Raw genomic sequence first — 18392 nt, forward strand, 5'->3', positions numbered from 1 at the left:
TCTACAATACTACATGTGATTTGCTCATACTTTCAGGACAAAGCTCTTTGAATTTCATCTACAAGTTTGGAGTTGAAGATGATGTTGGACCGCACCCTGGCATTAGGGTTATCACAAATAGACCATCAGCAGGTCAGTTGCATGAACTCAACAATACGTCTTCATAAACATGAGACCACGACTAATCATAAAAAAGCACAAAACGACTCTATTCAGATACTTCCAACTCGAGTCTCCATCACTTCTCGGGCTGCCTGCAGTCCCTATCAGAGTGATATTATTAACTGTAATTCTTGATGTGTTGGTGTGCTGTGGTGGGGACATGTTAACTGCCTCGCCTGATATACAGGCGGAATTGGGTTCGATCCCAACGCTAACGCCTGTATATTTGGAGTTTGCATGTTCTCCTCGTGGTCACGTGGATTTTTCTCTGGGTACTCCAGTTTTTCCCTTCACATTTAGAATCAACAAGCGTTTAGAGTATTTGGCTGATCTAATTTTCCACGTGATAAGGGGCCGTCCATAATATACGTCACACATCTGGGGGGGGGGGGTCAGACATTTGTGACGATGTGTGACGAAGGGGAGGGGGGGGTCCGAAAATCGTCCAAAATCGCGTGACGTCATTTATGGACGGCCCCTAAACCACTTCGTTGAGCTATCATTTGTAGCCTGATCACTTCTGAAAAGTAGCTATATAGCTCTGTGTGCCTTATTTGGTATAATAAAAAAAAGTTTTTACAAACTGTTATTTAACTTGCCCTGTTGTCTGATTTTCTTCATCGGCCACTGCTTTTGGTTTTGGCATTGTCAAATCTTGAGGAGTGCATTGTGGTGCTGCAGAGCATCTCAGGAGATGGTCTATGGTTTGCTTCTCCTGACAAGCACATTGTTCTTATGTGCAGAATCCCCATGGCTTTCATGAGAGAGTTGCATCTGCTGAAACCCACTCTCAGCCCTGTTTAGGCTCCCCTATGCGAGCCATTTGAAATTGGAGCCAGATCTTAGCTTCTCACTGAGGGTGATTCCTTGCCGGCTCCATTTAGCAGCTTTGTCGCTTGATTTTCTCATTATTTTTGTCAGAGGGAAGTTATGGGAGATTCTGGTGATGTGATCAGTGATACAGTGGAGCACAAGAAGTTGTTTCTCGATGAGAGACGATGGTGTGCTGGCTGATGGCCATGTAGCGGATGACGAGCATCCCACTCAATAATTTGCTGGTCTTGGTCACTTGCTACTTTCCTCGTGATATTAGGGCATGTTATGCCAGATAGTCCATTTAGGCAGGGAAAAGGAGTGGCTGTTGTCTGTTAATATTCTTTCAAATATTTGACGCTTAATATCTTTGAATCTACGAAGCCTAACAAGCTGAAATTGTGTACACAGACTCGTATCGCGTGACAATTCAAGGACCAGTCCAGGTCCCGCCGATCCTGGGCCTCTTTGTGTTTTTTTGTTATTTTTTATTGCACATTTTCCAATATATTATAATTATCCAGACAATAATGAACTTTTGTTATTGTCTGGATTCATATTAGAATAAATATGTACATATCCAAATTATTTTACAATTAAATTGTGTAAAAACACTTAAAATATACGTAACAATTACATTTACAAGGTTAATTTTTAAATGTTTTAAAAATCAAATGTTATCAATTATAGGGTTGAAATTATTTATATGTAATCGAATTTAGAGATCTTGGAATTCAAAGAATTCAACGAATTACCATTAAATCTGATATTCAATTTGGATATATATAGAGATATTAATGCTATTTTTATCTCATTGCATACACCGACTGTATGAAAATGACCAGAATTTCCGTTAAAGTCTCAATAAAGTAAATTACAATGAGATTAAAACGTAAAAAATTTGGTAAAATATTATTTTTCAATGCAAACATTTGTATTTGCAATGAAAAGTAGAATATAAGGTTTTTTAGCCCAGAATTAACACAATATGATGTTCTGGGGTCAAATTATGTATTTTCTACATTTGAGTGCAAATAAAAGTATGTGCATTGAAAAACTAGTTCTTTACCGAATTTTTTAGGTTTTAGTGGTGATGGGCATGCTCTACCACGTCGCCTTCTTGTCTTGAGAAGCAGCCCTGAACCTAAATGCGCCTGGTGGGTGTGTGTGTGTAGGCACTTGTACAGTATACTGTACACCTAAACCTTATAGATGAGAAATTTCGATTTAAAGCTTTCGTGACTGCAGGGATTAATCTTCTTGGTTCTTTCTTACCGAAAGAACCAAGAAGACTTAGAGATGGGACTTCTGCATTGTGCACCCTACATGTGTAACGTAATGACTTCAGAGAAACGAACTGTAGAGGGCTTCTTATTTATTTATCGTCGGCGTACAGCCACGACTTTAATGACACAGTCACTGTTAATTAGTACTGACTATATTGCTGGCTGACTATACAGCGACAATGGCGATGTCTAACTATACAGCTGGTTAACTATATAGCGACAACGATGTCTAACGATTTTGCGAGATAGCTACATAGCGACGACAACGACGAGGAAGAAACAACAGCGACAACGATGATGACAGCGACGACGCCGAGGACCCCGAATCCCACGGCGCCCAGAACTCCGTTCCACTCCACCTTATGTCCCCCAAGCGCGGCCATGCCCTGGCCCTGGCCATGCCCCTCTACTCGAACTCTCCCGCGGTTCTGGGAGCTTCCAGATAGATCCCCTCTTTGACCCTTGGCCTAGTTTTCCCTTTCTTGTGGTCACTCACGTATGACTCTGTTCTGTAGGTTGTGCTGTCCTCCGACCTGTAATTGGCCCTTACGGCCGCCAGTCGGCACACTGATGCTGCACATGAATGCAAATGATATTTTTTTATCGGTGCTGTGGCGTGATGGAATGAGACCACTGATTAAGGACGTGGCATGCATGTGTAGTGACTAACTCGGAGACGATAAGACTTGGAGGCACTTCTTTATTAATGAGCACCATCGGGATTAACACACTTAATATTTAGTCCATCTATTATCGGCGACGCTACTCAGCCAGGACAGTTGGTAGGCTATTTGGCTAGTGGCGCCCCGAGACGATAGAAACAGAGACGACAACGAGAAGAATGGTGAAGACGACGAGAAGAATGGCGATGATGGACTTCAACAGCACAATGGGGATCCCACTTCAACAACAGCCCCGAGGTCCCCCACAGGGGCAGCTCTTATACTGCCAGCGTGGCCTCACTCTGCGCCGGCCACGCTCCCTTTCTGGAACCTACTAGTGGGTTCCTGATGGGCCCCTTCTGTGACCTTTCCCCTAGATCCCCCTCTCGTGTATATCCTGGCCTGCTGTCGTCAGGATTGCCGTACTCTGCAGATCCCCTTTTCTGCTGGCAGCCAGCGCTATGCCACTAGACATGCAAATGGAAAATTTTGCAAATGAAAAACTATTTTCTAGAAACTATCACCAATGGAGAGCGGTGATTCCTTGATGGCTGCATGCTAATCATTGTATCGGTTACAAAGAAACACAACACCTCGAATCCATGCTTGAACCCACGAATCCAGTTACGGTCAGAATTAGGGCTAGGGTTAGGGTCACATTTGCGGTTATGGGCATGGGTTCAAGCACGGGGAAGAGGATGGGTTCATGTACGACTTCAATCACAGGTTCGAGCATGGGTTCCACCTTGGAATTGCTTCTGTGCACGAAATCGCTATTATTAGTATAAATTTCTGTTCCATAACTGTTCTTGGAAAACTCACACCCATGATATCGTTGTTTGGCCATGACACATCGTTGCATGCTTACGTTCATATATTGCAAGTTATTTTCTTTGCTTGACAGTGTCATGCACCTGTCCCAAATTCTGACCGTCGAAGAAGGTGAGCCAATCCCGGCTCTATCATATAGGCTACTTACTGCTCGTCTCTTACCAACTTGACAGGTCCTTACACCACCACTCGTAGAGCACAACACTGCCAGTTGCCTGCATCACTTTAGTCCGCTGAGTAGTTAATCCATTGGATCCAATGAGTACAGTGAGTTTGATTCCATTACAAATGAATAACTCTGGGATGGTAATGTGTTGAGGGAACACCGCAGGGTATTTTCCAATAGAGTAATTTACTTACAAAAATATGCTCAATGTCTAAAATTTTCTAGCTGTTATAAAAAATAACCCCTTGTAAAATATATTTTAAAAAACATTTATATGTAAATATATTTTTTAAGTGTACAGTAAATATAACGATGATGGTGGTACCGTAGTGGGTGGTATTGTGGTCCTGAGTGATAAGTGGTGAATCTTGGTTGGTAATGGTTAGTGATTATGATTGATGATGGTGGTTTGTGGTTGAATGATGTATGTATTTTTTACTTATTTTGCACCATACATAGCCAACCGAGCTAATCGAAGGTGCGGGGAATGGACAACAAACTAAACACAAAGAGCAGTTAAAAAAAAGAGTTTTCAATATAGATTTAAAAGTGGATAGCTCCAATTGCTTCCTAGCATCGGAAGGAAGAGCATTCCAGAGGGCCGCAGATGCGCATCTGAAAACGCGCGATATTTGACCGTCATGATGTGCTGCAGTTGATGAGCAATGGTGAGTAATTGTGAGTGTTGGTTAGTGATCGTGAGCGATAATATGTAGTAGTGGTAGTCTCGAGTTCAATAATGAGTGGTGGTTGGTACGTGATGGATGATAGTGAGTAGTGGTGAGCTTTGGTGATGGTAAGTGATGATGGGAATGGCGTGGTAATTGTGGTGTAAAGTTGAGTGATAAATAGCAGTTTGTGAGTGATGGGTAATGGTGGGTCTTCCTCTTTCCTATAGCATTTTTGGGGATTGCAACAGATTACGAATTTACACCATTGGAACCTCCTTTGCCAGTAGCAAAATATGATAATTGTTTGTTTTACCCTTTTATCTGGCAACAAACTGACACCTTTTTTACAAGGAGTCATGTTTGCATTGACCACAATACCTGCGGTCGGAATAAAAAAAAAACACAACATGACTCCTTGTAAAAACGGTGTCAGTTGTATTGCCAGATAAAAGGGTAACAAAACAATTATCAGATTACGAATTGATGTCGAGAACTAGATCCATTCAACTGCTTCAGGAGTACTCGAGTAGATTTGTTTCAGATCTCCGTTGAATAATCTGATTGGGCAATCGTTCACGATATATTGCACGGTCTGTGATGTTGCACCACAGTCACAAACTGGATTCTCTTTAATTTCCCATTCATGGAGAAAGTGTCCACATCGTTCACGTAGTATCCGGGTCCGATTGAAAGAGGACCACCTCTTCCTCAGTAGGTCAGATCCTGGTTGGAGGATTGTAGGGTCGCTGAGGATGGATTTTTGCAGCAGGTTGGTGTTTGCCCAGGCTTCCCTCCATCACGCTTAGGTGGTCTTGTCTTTGTCATGGATGTTCCTTGCATATTTCCAGAATGGTTTCCTGGATTTGAGCATGTGCAGTGGTGGCATGAAGATGTGCTTGTTTATTTGGAGGTTTGTATTTCTAATGACCTCACAGTACTCTCTCACTCACGCGGCATCACAGGGATGCTAAAGAGCGGTGTGCTCTTTAGCATCCCTGAGATAATCCTCATTTACATGTGTATCCACCAACTTCGTGTGTACGCTTTGGTTCTAGACTGGGGCGCAATATTCTGCCTCAGAGAAGACGAATGCTGTGGTGGCTGTCTGTAGTGTCAATGCGTTTGCTCCCTATGTTCCGGCCAATTTACACACGAGATGAACTCGTGAATTTGTTTTAACAACAATATTCTGAAGGTGTTTGTGGAAGGTGAGGCTTTTGTCGAGAGTTACACCGAGGTATTTCGGGTACTTCTCGTGCTTGACCTCTTTGCCACAGAAAGTGATGGCCAGTTTCTGGTCGGTTGGTAATGTGGAATGTTGATGTTTGATGATGATCATGATGGGTTTGCAGGCGTACCGCTCTTGGTGGAAGTCACCATTACAGACGAAGACACCAGCAGTGCTATTGCTGAGACGTTGACGCTGCTATCACCTGATGGTCGACCTCTTCAAATAATCCCACTCTACGACACCAGCCCAGGAGGCTATATTGGAAAGATTGATTCCCTTCCAGAGGAGCAGTTCTGTGTGTATGTCAGCGGGAAGGATTCGAAAAATAATACCTTTGGCCGAGTATTTCCGACAGTTTCTCATGTCACCACGATAACACTGCAGGTAATTTCCTATCGTTGGCTTCTCTTATGATTTCTTGGCCCATTTCTTTATGTTTGCTCTTTAATTTCTAAGCTTTCTGTACACTTTGAATGAAATGTCCATTACTGCAACAAAATAATCAGGCAGACAATAACTTATTCCTATGTCTCTATCTCTACATAAAATGTAAAGTATGTCTTGCACAACCCATCAGCCACATGGTCTTCTTCCAGTGTAAAATTACAGCAGCATTTATTCAAATACTGTACAAGCAAACTCTGCACCAGTTTCGACATACAGAGTCTTACCAGCTTGCTTGAATCGTCTCATGAGTTGTGTAATAAAGTGTTATTTTGGTTGTGGAGAGAAAAATATATAGAGACACTAGCTTTACTACCCGGCTTCACCCGGGACTTGGATTCACCACGCCCGGCCGCCTTTGTCCCCCCAGTGGCGATGTTCACACACCACACCAGTTACTCATTGGAGGCTGAGTCGACCTAGGAGAGGCCCAGAACAGGTTAAAATAATCGTCACTGGTGGTGGCCGTGAGCGGGAATCGAACTCGGGTCGCCGGGTTTGTAGCGCAGCGCGCTAAGCACGACAGATGTGACGTCACAGCTCACTTGCCGTGCAAAAAATATGCATTAATGTGCCCCCCCCCCCCAATTTTTTTTTTTTACAAAAGTCTATTTTTATAATTTTTGCATGGTGTACAGTCTGGAAGGTACCCGCATGGCAAATTTCAAGTTTGTTGCATGTCGGGAAGTATGCTTAACATTTTGAACAGACACACATTGTCACAAATTTTCCTTATATATAAATAGATTGTCTGCTTATGTATTTTAAGTATATTATACACAACAACGGTGATTATTATTTTTAGTTATGTATTATATTATATTTTGTCGAACTTGGACTCATATCATGAAGATAGCCTATACGATCGGAAGTTCACCAGCATTGATTCCATCAAGCCTGACTATTGATGAGAAGCTGCATGTCGAAACCAATGAAGAGTTTGCTTTACATAAAGCAATTCTCCTGAAATTATGCACTCCCAGAAGGCCGTGTGGTTGATGGGTTGTGTAAGATATAAATGATACATTATCTGCTTATTGTTATTTATATTCTCCAAATTGATGCTTTTGATTATTTTAAGTTCCCCATTACTATCCTACTTTGATATTTAAATATATATATAATAATTAATGAAAAAATTGCCACCCCTGGTCTTATAGAACCATACAAAATCGTTAATTTGTTATGGAATTGCCTTCCACAGATTGTTTCACAAGAGCTCTACCCCAAACTTATCAATGGCACTCCGGCCTATCTCAACATCTCCGTCACCAACTCTGGTGATGCCGACACATTCGAAGCTACAGCCAGTGCAGACGCTGGCTTCATTGTAACAATTTTCCCTTCAAACAGGTATCCATAATTTTCTCGCACTCCTATAGCAATTGTTAAAAGAAAACAGAACAGCATCTCATAGATGCAGATCTCTCATGCTAACATGTCCTTTGAATTGCACTCTCATGCCTTAGGATTGCACCACTCTTCGATCTTACATTAACATGCTAATCTCTCACGTTAACATAGCCAATTCCGTGCCCTCGTCGAGGAGGTCGCTCTCCGTTCTTACAGTTACATGCTAATTTCTCACATTAACATCACTAGCCACGCCCACTTCGTTATGACCCTTGGGCTACACCCATTTCAAACTTTTTAAAACAGTCTGCCTCAGCAGCAGATCATGCTTTCCCACCTGATGACAGACGCTTGTGTTGCACCCGAAACGTCGTGATTGTTTTTATTTTATACCTACGTGACTTTATCGAAAGAACCAAAGAGTATACAAATGCCTTACCATTCACAATACTGCTGCTTTTTATTATTCCTTCTCTCTTAATGTCCTCCCTTCTGAACACCATCATCTTCGTCTTTTCCACGTTAATCCTCAGACCTACATCTTTTCCTGACTTATTTAGCTTATGAACACTTTCCTGCAGTACAACACATCGTTCTTCCATCAGATCTATGTTGTTCGCGAATCTCAGGTTATTTATTCTTTTTCCTTGCACAAATGTTCATGAGCTGTTCTTCTGAATGGCATCCATCACTCTTCCCCAGTATGTGACGAAGTGGTTTGGTGATAGTGCATCTCTCTCTTACATACCTATTGTTGTTGGGATTCATTTGACCTTTCACCTACATCCTGCAAAATCTATAGCAGTCTTTACCCTACTCCATATGCTGTTACTGTTGCCCACGTTATATCTTGCTTTGTCGAATCAAATGCTTTATGGAAATCCACGTCAATACACGCCACTTATTAACTTTCAGTGGATTCAAAAAGGGTTAGAAATTATTACTATAATGAGTAATCTTTGTGTAACTGTTTTTCAAATATGTTTAAGTTTGTCACTGTGTCAAAAAAATTGTTATATTTATAAACTTGGATTGGTTGGTGCTTGTGCAGATTCAACATCAGCAGGAACAGCTCTGTGATTTTAACGCTGAAGCTGGAAGCCAATTCCGCCATGGGAATCGGAATTTTTGGTACAATTTCACTGGTAGTGCAGGGAGCAAACTCCACGTCCAACTTCATAGTTACTCAAGCAGAAATTCTAAAGGTAATAATACTGTATAGTAAAATCCCCAAACCCGGCCAAGCTGCGTTTTGCATTTAGTGAGGCCGACGCGAAAAAAGATATAAAATAATTCAGCAAAGCCTCCGTCGGCACTTACGTGGACCACGTGGCTGTCGTGTTAGAGCACATGAGTACATTGTACTCCCATGCACAATGTTTTCCCGAGCGATTTATGCCCGGTATTTTATTTTAAGGCTCCACGTTTTACTCTCCCTCCTACCCAGTGCTTTCTTTTACTCAGTGTTTATGTCAGTTGGTTTAATTCCCTCAACACTTGTGGTTTTTTATTTTATTGCGTTTTTTATGGCTTTCATTCACTCCATTTTAGTGCTTATAGGTTAATGCATATTGACCAAACTCAATTTTATTACCAGGCATTGCCAATAGATCCCCTGAATGCAAGTATGTTTGCCACCTGTCTTGGTTTTCTCATTATCATCCTCTTTGAGGTAGATTCCCTGATAAATATGCAAGTCTTCCCAATATATCAAAAGTCCTGCATTTTTGTCAGATGCATAAAAATACAGTGTTCAAGAGTGCAAACTGTATTGGCAAGATGTGATTCATGCCTATAAAATACTGTGACGAAAATGAGATACGCCAATAATACTATGAATGGGAGATTAGTCGAAGTGATTTAAGTTTAGCATTCCATATTTGTAGGTCCAGTGAACGTCATGCAACCTTTATTTGCCATTTGACAAGAGAGATAGATGGTAAATAAAACGTTTTTCAATGACCAAGAAGGGTAACCAGAAAAATATGAACCAGGGGTTTTGTACATCACCTGAAATGCTTATGACTGTTATACAATTTCAAACTCAAACAATTAAAAACTCCAATGCCTGAAACGTTATACCATATTATTAGTACACCAAACTCTTGTCAATCGCGAATTACGTTTTGAAAATAGCCACAATTGGCAAATCCGCGATCGACAAACTTAAAGACAAATGCGAAAACTAGGGTTTGGTTTTATATTTGGTTTCACATTTTTTATGTAAAATATTGCTAATACTTTGTACAGTGTTCAATATAATCGAACGGATCTAAAGGCCGACTCGAAGCGCCACGTGAAGGCACTCCAATCGCCCCAGGCGATAAATTCCTTGATTTGAGGAAGGCGATGTCCGTGGTGAATGTCCGACGCCTCGAGCATCTCCATTCCCGCTTCCCGCGTTCTTCGCGGCTCCATCAAAATGGCGTCCGGCGGCCGCGTGGCGACAACCCCGCCCAAGATGGCGTCCAGCGGCCGCCTTGCAGCAGCCCCTCCCAAGATGGCGTCCAGCGGCTCCATCGCAGCCGCCTCGCCCAGGATGGAGGCCTCTCCCCGCGCGGCAGGAGCAATGGCGGATGTCGATTCCCGCTGAAATTCCTGGTCATCGGCACTCGGCTGAAACCCACGTGGCCGACCAAGGGCCGCTGAAGATGCGACCGCCGTCACCAGATTCAGAAAAATCGCGCGGAGCGACTCGATCTGCTCCACCATTAGCCGCCATCCCTCGTCCGCCGTCGAGGCCGTCGCTTCTCCAGCCTGTCGGCGATGAGCGGCGTCGAGGAGAGCAGCAGCCGGAGGCAGAGGACCCGCAGCTCCCAGCAGTTCGTCCTTGTCCGCCTCAACTTCTTACTCCGACGGAGGGTCCGGTGGGTTCTTCTTCCTGAGGTGCTTGGACATCTTGAAGGATCGTCCAAACGGTCTCAGAAGATACTTCTGACACCATTGTAATAAAGCTCGTTGAGGCAACTTCGGGAATTCGTCTTTTATTCAACTTATCTTACAGTTACTCCACGCTACTTGCTAGGCAGCGTGAAGGGACCGATATAGAGAGAGAGACGCACTGCCACGTGGCAACTCGGAGACCCGCTCCTGCATGGCCTTCCCCCTCTGTTCGTTCCCGTTCTGACCACAAGTCGTTCGTCTCCACCCCTATTTAATACCTGGGTCACGTGGTACGTTTCCGCCAATCCTCGTTAGCCTGCATGGAATCTTCCAGGCTCCCTCGTCATCTCCCGGGACCAGGCCCCTGACTCATCTCCCCATTGGCTGTGGCCAAAGCCAGCAGAACCAATCCTTATAGCTGTCACCTTTCCATCATGTCAGGGCCATGCCCCCAGGCTTCCCCCCATTGGCTGTAAACCAGGACCGGCAGAGCCAATCACCATGACGAGTTGTGATACGTCAGTGAGCCGGATATATCCTCATATTACAATTACAAGCAGTGTGCAGTTAGAATGCCTGTACAATACTTCTTTACAATGCATACAGGAATACCGCGGTCAACCGCGAATGATTGAGCCACAGCGGTGCGATTGGCGAACTTAGGCCTCGGCAAGGTAAGGTAATTTACCCTTTTTACCGGGTAAAAGGGTAAAGGTAAAGGGTAAAGGTGTCGACATGCCAAGGGGTAAGGTAAAGGGTAGGGTAAAGGTAGCTCAGAAGAATTACCCGGTAGGGTAAAGGTAGCGCGAAGTATTACCCGGTAAATACAGTACCTAGTTTACCACTAAAAGCTCCGTGGCGCTGTCCGTGGCCTTCATTCAATGAATAAAATTTTTAAAAACGTTTTTAAAATCACGCTTTTATTAAATTTACTATTAATGGCAGAACTCCACGACTCCAGGAAGTGGCCCCGAAGCTTGCCATAACGTAAGGGACCGTGGCCAATTACAGCCAACGTCAGTTGAGCGTGGACAATTAGACCCAAGCCGAAACATAACATATACAAAATAATGTTTAAAAATATAGATTTTTAATGATAGAATATAGTATTGTCATCAGTATGAAATAAGTATACCAAGTTTGCAGTCGATACCACATTAGGAAGTGGGTAAAAATTGAGTTACAAGATTTGAGGATACAACAACGACGACGACAACAATGACAACAACGACAACAACAACAATGATAACGACACCAAACATGTAAAATTGGAATAATCGAGAGTATTCTATATGAATAAAGCGCTCTACCTAGCATTTACCATTATAAACTTTGTTCATGTGTAGTTCCCTAGTAATTACCCTGTAATCGGGTAATTTGTATGGGGTAAGGGTAAAAGGTAGGGTAAAAGGTAGGCTCGTTGCTTTTTACCTTTTACCTATACTTGCTAAAGGGGAAAGGTATGGTAGAGTGATTGTATTGTGGTAAGGTAAAAGGTAGGGTAAAGGTAGGCTCGTAGTTTTTACCTTTTAACTTTTACCTTACCTTGCCGAGGCCTAGGCGAACTATACACTACCTCAATAAATAGGGTGCAAATGGTTAAATCCGCGATGGGTGAGATTTTGGTGTTATACGATTGTGTATATGCTATAATGAGAGCAACATTTTACACATACCAAATATGAATTTATTTTTGCTCAGGTTCAAATCAGAACATTCACATTTGTTTTTGTATCAACACAGTACAATGATGATGCGTGGCCTCTATGCGAAACTTTGGTGAAAAACAAATGCAGGTACACGACTGAGTATGCCAAGTGCCGATCAAATTTCTGGAACATAACAATCCGTTGTAATGACACGGGATCCGGAATTAAAGCGATTGATCCTCCTGGCCTCATGAATGGCACCATTGGTGTCAATGTGTGGAATGAAACTTATTCCGGAGACTGCTGCAACACAACTCTGAGCATCAGCATTACGGACATGGCAGGGAACACGCATATGTGTTCCTATGACATGAAGGTACTGTGGAAACTGCACTCAGAGATATTAACGAATGATATTAGCTCACATCAGACATATGTAGGGGTGTCAGGGGAAGGATTCCCACCAATAGGTGGGTTAGTGGGAGGGGTGATCGAGGAGATATAAGGAGAGAACGGGCGGGAAGAGGGGGCCTTTGGCGGGAACGATATTGGGACGGCTGGGGACAGGTGTGGATGGAAGAAAAGGATTAAAGGACGAGACCCCTGCAATCTTGTGTACGCTCTCCTTTACATCTGGTGGCAGCGGTGGGATTACAATGGCTACAAAGAAGAATCCCCGCGGAAAAGAGCCAAGGGAAGAGGAAGCAGAGGCCGGGGATCCTTCCCATCCCAGAAAACAAGGGGGCCTGCTATCAGAAGCAGCAGCAGGGGGCCCGGATCACCTGGAGGACCCCATGGAGAACCGCATGGCCCGCGTGGAGAGGGCACTCCAGGAGCTACTGCAGAGGCTCCCTATGGGGGGCCCACCACGCATACTACGGGAGGAGAGGCCACGGGACCCGGAGGCTGACCAGCCAGCCGGGCAGGAGCCGCAACCAACCTCGTCACGCCAGCCGCCGCCGCTCCCGCCAAAACCCCCAGGGCTAAACACCCAACACGGAGAGCAGGTGGCAGGACGGCCGCATCGGCTGGGGCCCGTCGACAAGTTCGTGGCTGAGGAAGAAGATTGGGAGGGGTTTGTCCGCCGATTCGAGGCTGCCTTCCACGCTCTCGAGTGGACAGACGAAGAGGCACTACGAGCGCTGCCATCCGTTCTGGGCGAAGAAGCACTCTCCTCTTACACCTCCCTTCCCTCGCACAGCAAGTCCACGCTACAGGCGGCCTACGAGGCTTTGGGGGAGATCTATTGCCCGGCGGAAGGAGCCTTTAAACGGTTCCAGGATCGCCAGCGAGGGGCTAAAGAATCCCCTTTAGCCTACAGGGGTGCGCTGCTCGTGTTGGCGAGGAGAGCTTTCCCTCGCCTGGCTGAAGAAGCGCTCGAGGACCTCGTGGTCGAGCACCTCATCGCCTACGCTTGCCGCGCCGGCGTTGTAATGCCCGTGGTGACGCCGGGGGAACGCACCTCGCTGTGGGCTGCCCGGACCATCCAAGCCCACGAGCAGGTCATGGGCCGGGCGCCACCCGTGGGCCGGGTGGCTGGCGCGGCGGGGGGGAACAGCCGAGCCGTTGCCGCGGCGCTACTGGGTCCAGCGACACCAACCGCCAAACCTGAACCGTCGCCACAGGCTACCTGTGGGGCAGCTGGGAACGGACCCCCGATGTCTGAGCCGGAGCCATCGCTGCGGGAGGTGTACGCGGCGATCCGGGGACTGGCGGAGCAGAGGGACCAGGGGCGCGACCAGCCGCCGCGTCGCTGGCAGCCGCCTCTACAACATCACGCCGAGCCCCCCCGACGAAACGCCCTGTGGGTCTGCCACCGTTGTGGTCGAGAGGGGCATGTGGCGAGGGGGTGCCGCACGGAGCCGGAGGCCGCCAACGTCACCTGGAACCCGCCGGGGCCGAACGCCGACAGGATCCAGGCGAGTGACGCCGTCCCGCCCGGCCTCTCGGTCGGGCCGAGCAATTACAATTCTGACGCCGCGAACTCACCTGGAGTCTCCTCGGGGTGGGCGCCGGCGGTGTCGTTTCCCGGTCCCCACTGTCCTGGTCGGGGAAAGGGGATCGCGCCGGGGATAGCGCCGGGGCCGGTGATCGCGTCGCGACCAGAAGTGGCATCGCGACCCGGAGTGGCGTCGCGAACGGACGTGACGTTGCATCCGGAAGTGACGTCGCGGCCGAAAGTGGTGTCGCGGATCGCGCCGGGAATTGCGCCGGGGCCGTGGATCGCGCCGGGAATTGCGCCGAGGCCGGGGACCGCGTCGGGGATCGTGCCGAGGCCGGGGACCGCGCCGGGAGTCGCGCCGAGGCCGGGAGGGACGTCGCGGGCGGAGGTGACGTCGCGGGCGGAGGTGACGTCGCGGGCGGAGGTGACGTCGCGGGCGGACGTGACGTCGCGGGCGGAGGTGACGTCGCGGGCGGAGGTGACGTCGCGGGCGGGTGTGGTTTCGCGGGTGGGCGTGACGTCGCGGGCGAGCGTGACTTCGCGGGCGGGCGTGGTTTCGCGGGCGGGCGTGACGTCGCGGGCGGGTGTGGTTTCGCGGGCGGGCGTGACGTCGCCGGCGGGCGTGACGTCACCAGTTACCTGCAACGCCGGCGAGTTGCCAGGGGCAACGGCCCTGGGGCGGAGGCAGCCCACAAAATTGACATTGCACCCTGGAGCAGTTCCACGGCCCGCCTCACCACCGCTTTGCGGCGGAGCGAGACGGAACCAGGGGGACCACGCCCCCGTGACAAAGGAAAGGGAGGGGAGAAGGGAGGGGCTCATGGGAAGGCCCACCCCCCAGTCCCCACCGCCCCCTACAATGGGGGGGCCCCCCCACACCACAAGGGGGGCCCATCATGCGTCACCAAGGGGGGGCAATTTGCACCACATAGAGAGCCCAGCTCGCAACCCAGGGGGAAGCCCACACTATGTAACAAGGGCGCGTTCACCCTGCTGCAACGCACTCCAAAGGGAGGAACCCCATCTTCGGTCCATTCACATCCATCCCCCATCATCTCACCATGCACCACAGGATAACGAGACGCTGCCTGGTCAGTGGCCGGACTCAGCCACACATTGGAGGAAGCTGGCAAGGCGGGTGGTAGCAGCCACGTCAGGAACCTCGGTCCTGGTCGGTGAAATCGCGGGAGTGTCGGCACGTATCTTGGTGGATACGGGGGCATCAGCCACGATCATCTCGAGCACCATGCACGAGATGCTGCTGGATAAAATCCGACCTTTAGTCCCCGTCAAGACAACGTTCATTGCAGCAAATGGAGGCAGCATGGGCTTCCTGGGCCAGGTTGAAGCCCCGATACAGATTGGGCAGCTTTCGGTAGCAGGACCCATCCTTGTCTCCGCAACATTGCCCGTACCCTGCCTGTTGGGGACGGACTTTCTGAGGCGGATGCCAATGAAAATCGATCTGGCCAATGGGCGGGTGGAAGTCCAGGGAACGCATCTCCATTTCCTAAAGGCGGAGGGAGCCAGCCGGGGTGTACCCTACGTGCAGGCTCTGGTCAGTAAGTCTGTCTCCATTCCCCGGCAGTCCAGATGCTAATTCCGCTGCAATATCGGTCCCCCCTCGTGACAGCCCGACCAGACTCACCCATCCTGGTGTCTCCGGCGTCAGCTGCCATGGATCGCCATGCGCTGGTGGGAGCCGAAACTATTGTACAGAGGAACCAGCATCTGTTCATTCAGGTGCTGAACACCTCTGATAGAACAGCGACGGTGCAGGAGGGAACAGTTCTGGCCCACGTTAGTCCCTTGTCACTAGGAGCCCCAGGGACAGAGCCCGAGCTTGTAGGCAGCATCAGCCAGTCCGAGGACAGAGGGGCCGAATCGTGGATGGACCAGCTGGCGGGGCCTGAGCCGGGATTGCCGCCCGACCAGAAACAGCAGCTGCACTCGTTATTGCAGGAGTTCTCGGACGTATTCAGCCGGGGACCGTTCGACCTAGGGCGCACAAATCTGTCGCAGCACCACATCAACACGGGAGATGCCGCACCCCTGCGCCAAAACACATATAGAATGAGCCCAATGGAAAAGGGGCACATTCAACAAGCGGTGCAGGAGATGCTGCGGTCCGACATAATTTCTCCATCCTCGAGTCCCTGGGGGGCACCGGTCGTCCTAGTCAAGAAGTCAGATGGGTCACTGAGATTCTGTGTGGACTTTCGATGCCTCAATGCCGTCACGCTGGCCGACGCATATCCCCTACCACGTATCGACGACTCATTGGATGCACTGGCGGGAGCAACATTTTTTCAGTACGCTGGATTTATTGTCCGGGTTCTGGCAGGTCCCACTAGACGCAGACTCCCGGCCTAAAACAGCGTTCCGGACACCACAGGGCCTGTTTGAGTTCAACTGCCTGCCTATGGGCCTCCAGACTGCGCCGGCGACGTTCCAACGCATAATGGAGTTGGCCTCAGCAGGCCTCCAATGGGAAACGTGCCTCATCTACCTGGATGACGTCATTGTCTTCAGCCGATCATTCGAGGAACACATTGACCGATTACGTCAGGTATTCCTGCGGTTCCGGAACGCGAACTTGAAGCTCAAGCCGTCGAAGTGCCACCTTATGCAGTCGTCGGTACGCTACTTGGGCCACGTCGTCAGTGAGTCTGGAGTGGCTACAGACCCGGAAAAGACGGCCTGCGTGAGGGCCTGGACTGTTCCCACAATGGTTCCAGAGGTACGCCGGTTTGTGGGTTTCGTTTCTTACTACCGTCGGTTTGTACCCAACTTCGCAACCATTGCCAAGCCCTTGCACGTGTTGACGGCGAAGAACCAGAGGTTTTATTGGGGCCCTCTGGAGGAAGAGGCATTCCAGCAGCTGCGCTCACGTCTGACAGATGCACCACCATTGGCCTTTCCGGATTTTGGCCTCCCCTTTATCCTGGACACGGACGCCAGCGATGTGGGCAACGGCATTGTTTTGTCGCAAGTCCAGCAGGGTCGGGAGGTGGTTAGCGCCTACGGTGGTCGCGTGCTTTCATCAGCGGAGCAGCGCTACTGCGTCACACGTAGGGAACTCCTGGCAGTCGTTCACTTCGTGCAGCAATTCCGACCCTACCTGTATGGTCGCAAATTTACGGTCCGCACTGACCACGCGGCCTCGCAGTATTCGCTCCGTATCGACCAGCCTTCGGGCAAGCTGGCCAGATGGATAGAGCGCCTGCAGGAGTACAGGTACCAAGTTGTGCATGGCAAAGGGACCAGACATGCCAACGCAGACGCATTGTCCCGACTGGCGCCCCAGGGCCCTTGTGCATGCACCACAGGCGGGGCACGCTGCAAGGAGGCGAGGCCGGAGGGGACGGTCATTGCTCCTGTACGCACGGCGGAGGGCGCACAGGGTGAGGTCCAGCTGACCGACCACGACCTGGGGCTGACCTTGGACGATTGTAGACGGCTACAGCTGGAGGAAGCCCCACTGCGAACGCTATGCGCCTCAGCAGAGGCAGGGGGGGAGGAGTACATCGTATGGGAGGACCTCCTCATGCGATGGGACCCGACAGGGCGCCAGCGATGCCTGGTAGTTCCGGAGTCGCTGCGTCAACAATTGGTTATGGACGTACACGGCCGCCAGCTGCTGCACCTGGCGGGGCGGAAGACACTGTACACATTACAGGGTCGGTACTTATGGCCAGGTATGACCGCTGATGTGTATCGATGGGTCGCTACCTGCGTCGAATGTGTGCGGCGAAAGCCGCCACCCCGGGTAAGCCGGGCGCCCCTACAGCCCATCACGGTGACCAGGGTCAACGAATTGGTTGCGTTGGACATCCTGGGACCACTGCCGGTCACGCCACGGGGAAATAAATACCTGTTGGTTGGAGTCGAGTACTGCACGAGGTGGCCGATGGCGTGGGCCTTCCCGGACCAAATGGCACAGACCATCGCCGATGCCTTCGTGGGAGGCTATGTCCTTGATAAGGGGGCACCGGAGCGGTTGCTCACGGATCAGGGCAGGAATTTTTCCTCACAGCTATTGAAGGACGTCTGCTCTATCCTGGGCACTAAAAAGGTCCGAACATCTCCGTATCATCCCCAGACCGATGGGATGGTAGAGCGGCTTAACCGCACCATAGCGGCTATGCTGTCCCAAGTGGTGGACGAAAACCATTCCGACTGGGACCTCCACATTCCATCGGTCTTAGTGGCGTACAGGGTGGCCCCGCACGCGGCGACGGGGTTCTCGCCGTTTTTCCTGATGTATGGACGGGATCCCGTTCCGCCTATTGAGGTGCA

The 18392-nt window shown here is 49.1% G+C and overlaps 1 protein-coding gene across 1 annotated transcript in view; it reads left to right on the forward strand.

Moving 5' to 3' along the window:
- LOC133359001 (von Willebrand factor A domain-containing protein 7-like) overlaps window positions 1-18392 on the forward strand; it is a 142233-nt gene that overhangs the window by 102579 nt on the left and 21262 nt on the right. The window contains exons 12-15 of the mRNA XM_061577377.1: window positions 37-132; window positions 5944-6206; window positions 7471-7619; window positions 8671-8824. Coding sequence (XP_061433361.1) covers window positions 37-132; window positions 5944-6206; window positions 7471-7619; window positions 8671-8824 — 662 coding nt within the window. The remainder of the gene's footprint in view (window positions 1-36; window positions 133-5943; window positions 6207-7470; window positions 7620-8670; window positions 8825-18392) is intronic.

The sequence above is a fragment of the Lethenteron reissneri genome, chromosome 64 (genome assembly GCF_015708825.2).
Source record: "Lethenteron reissneri isolate LAM-NWPU_2019-01 chromosome 64, ASM1570882v1, whole genome shotgun sequence".
NCBI lineage: Eukaryota > Metazoa > Chordata > Hyperoartia > Petromyzontiformes > Petromyzontidae > Lethenteron > Lethenteron reissneri.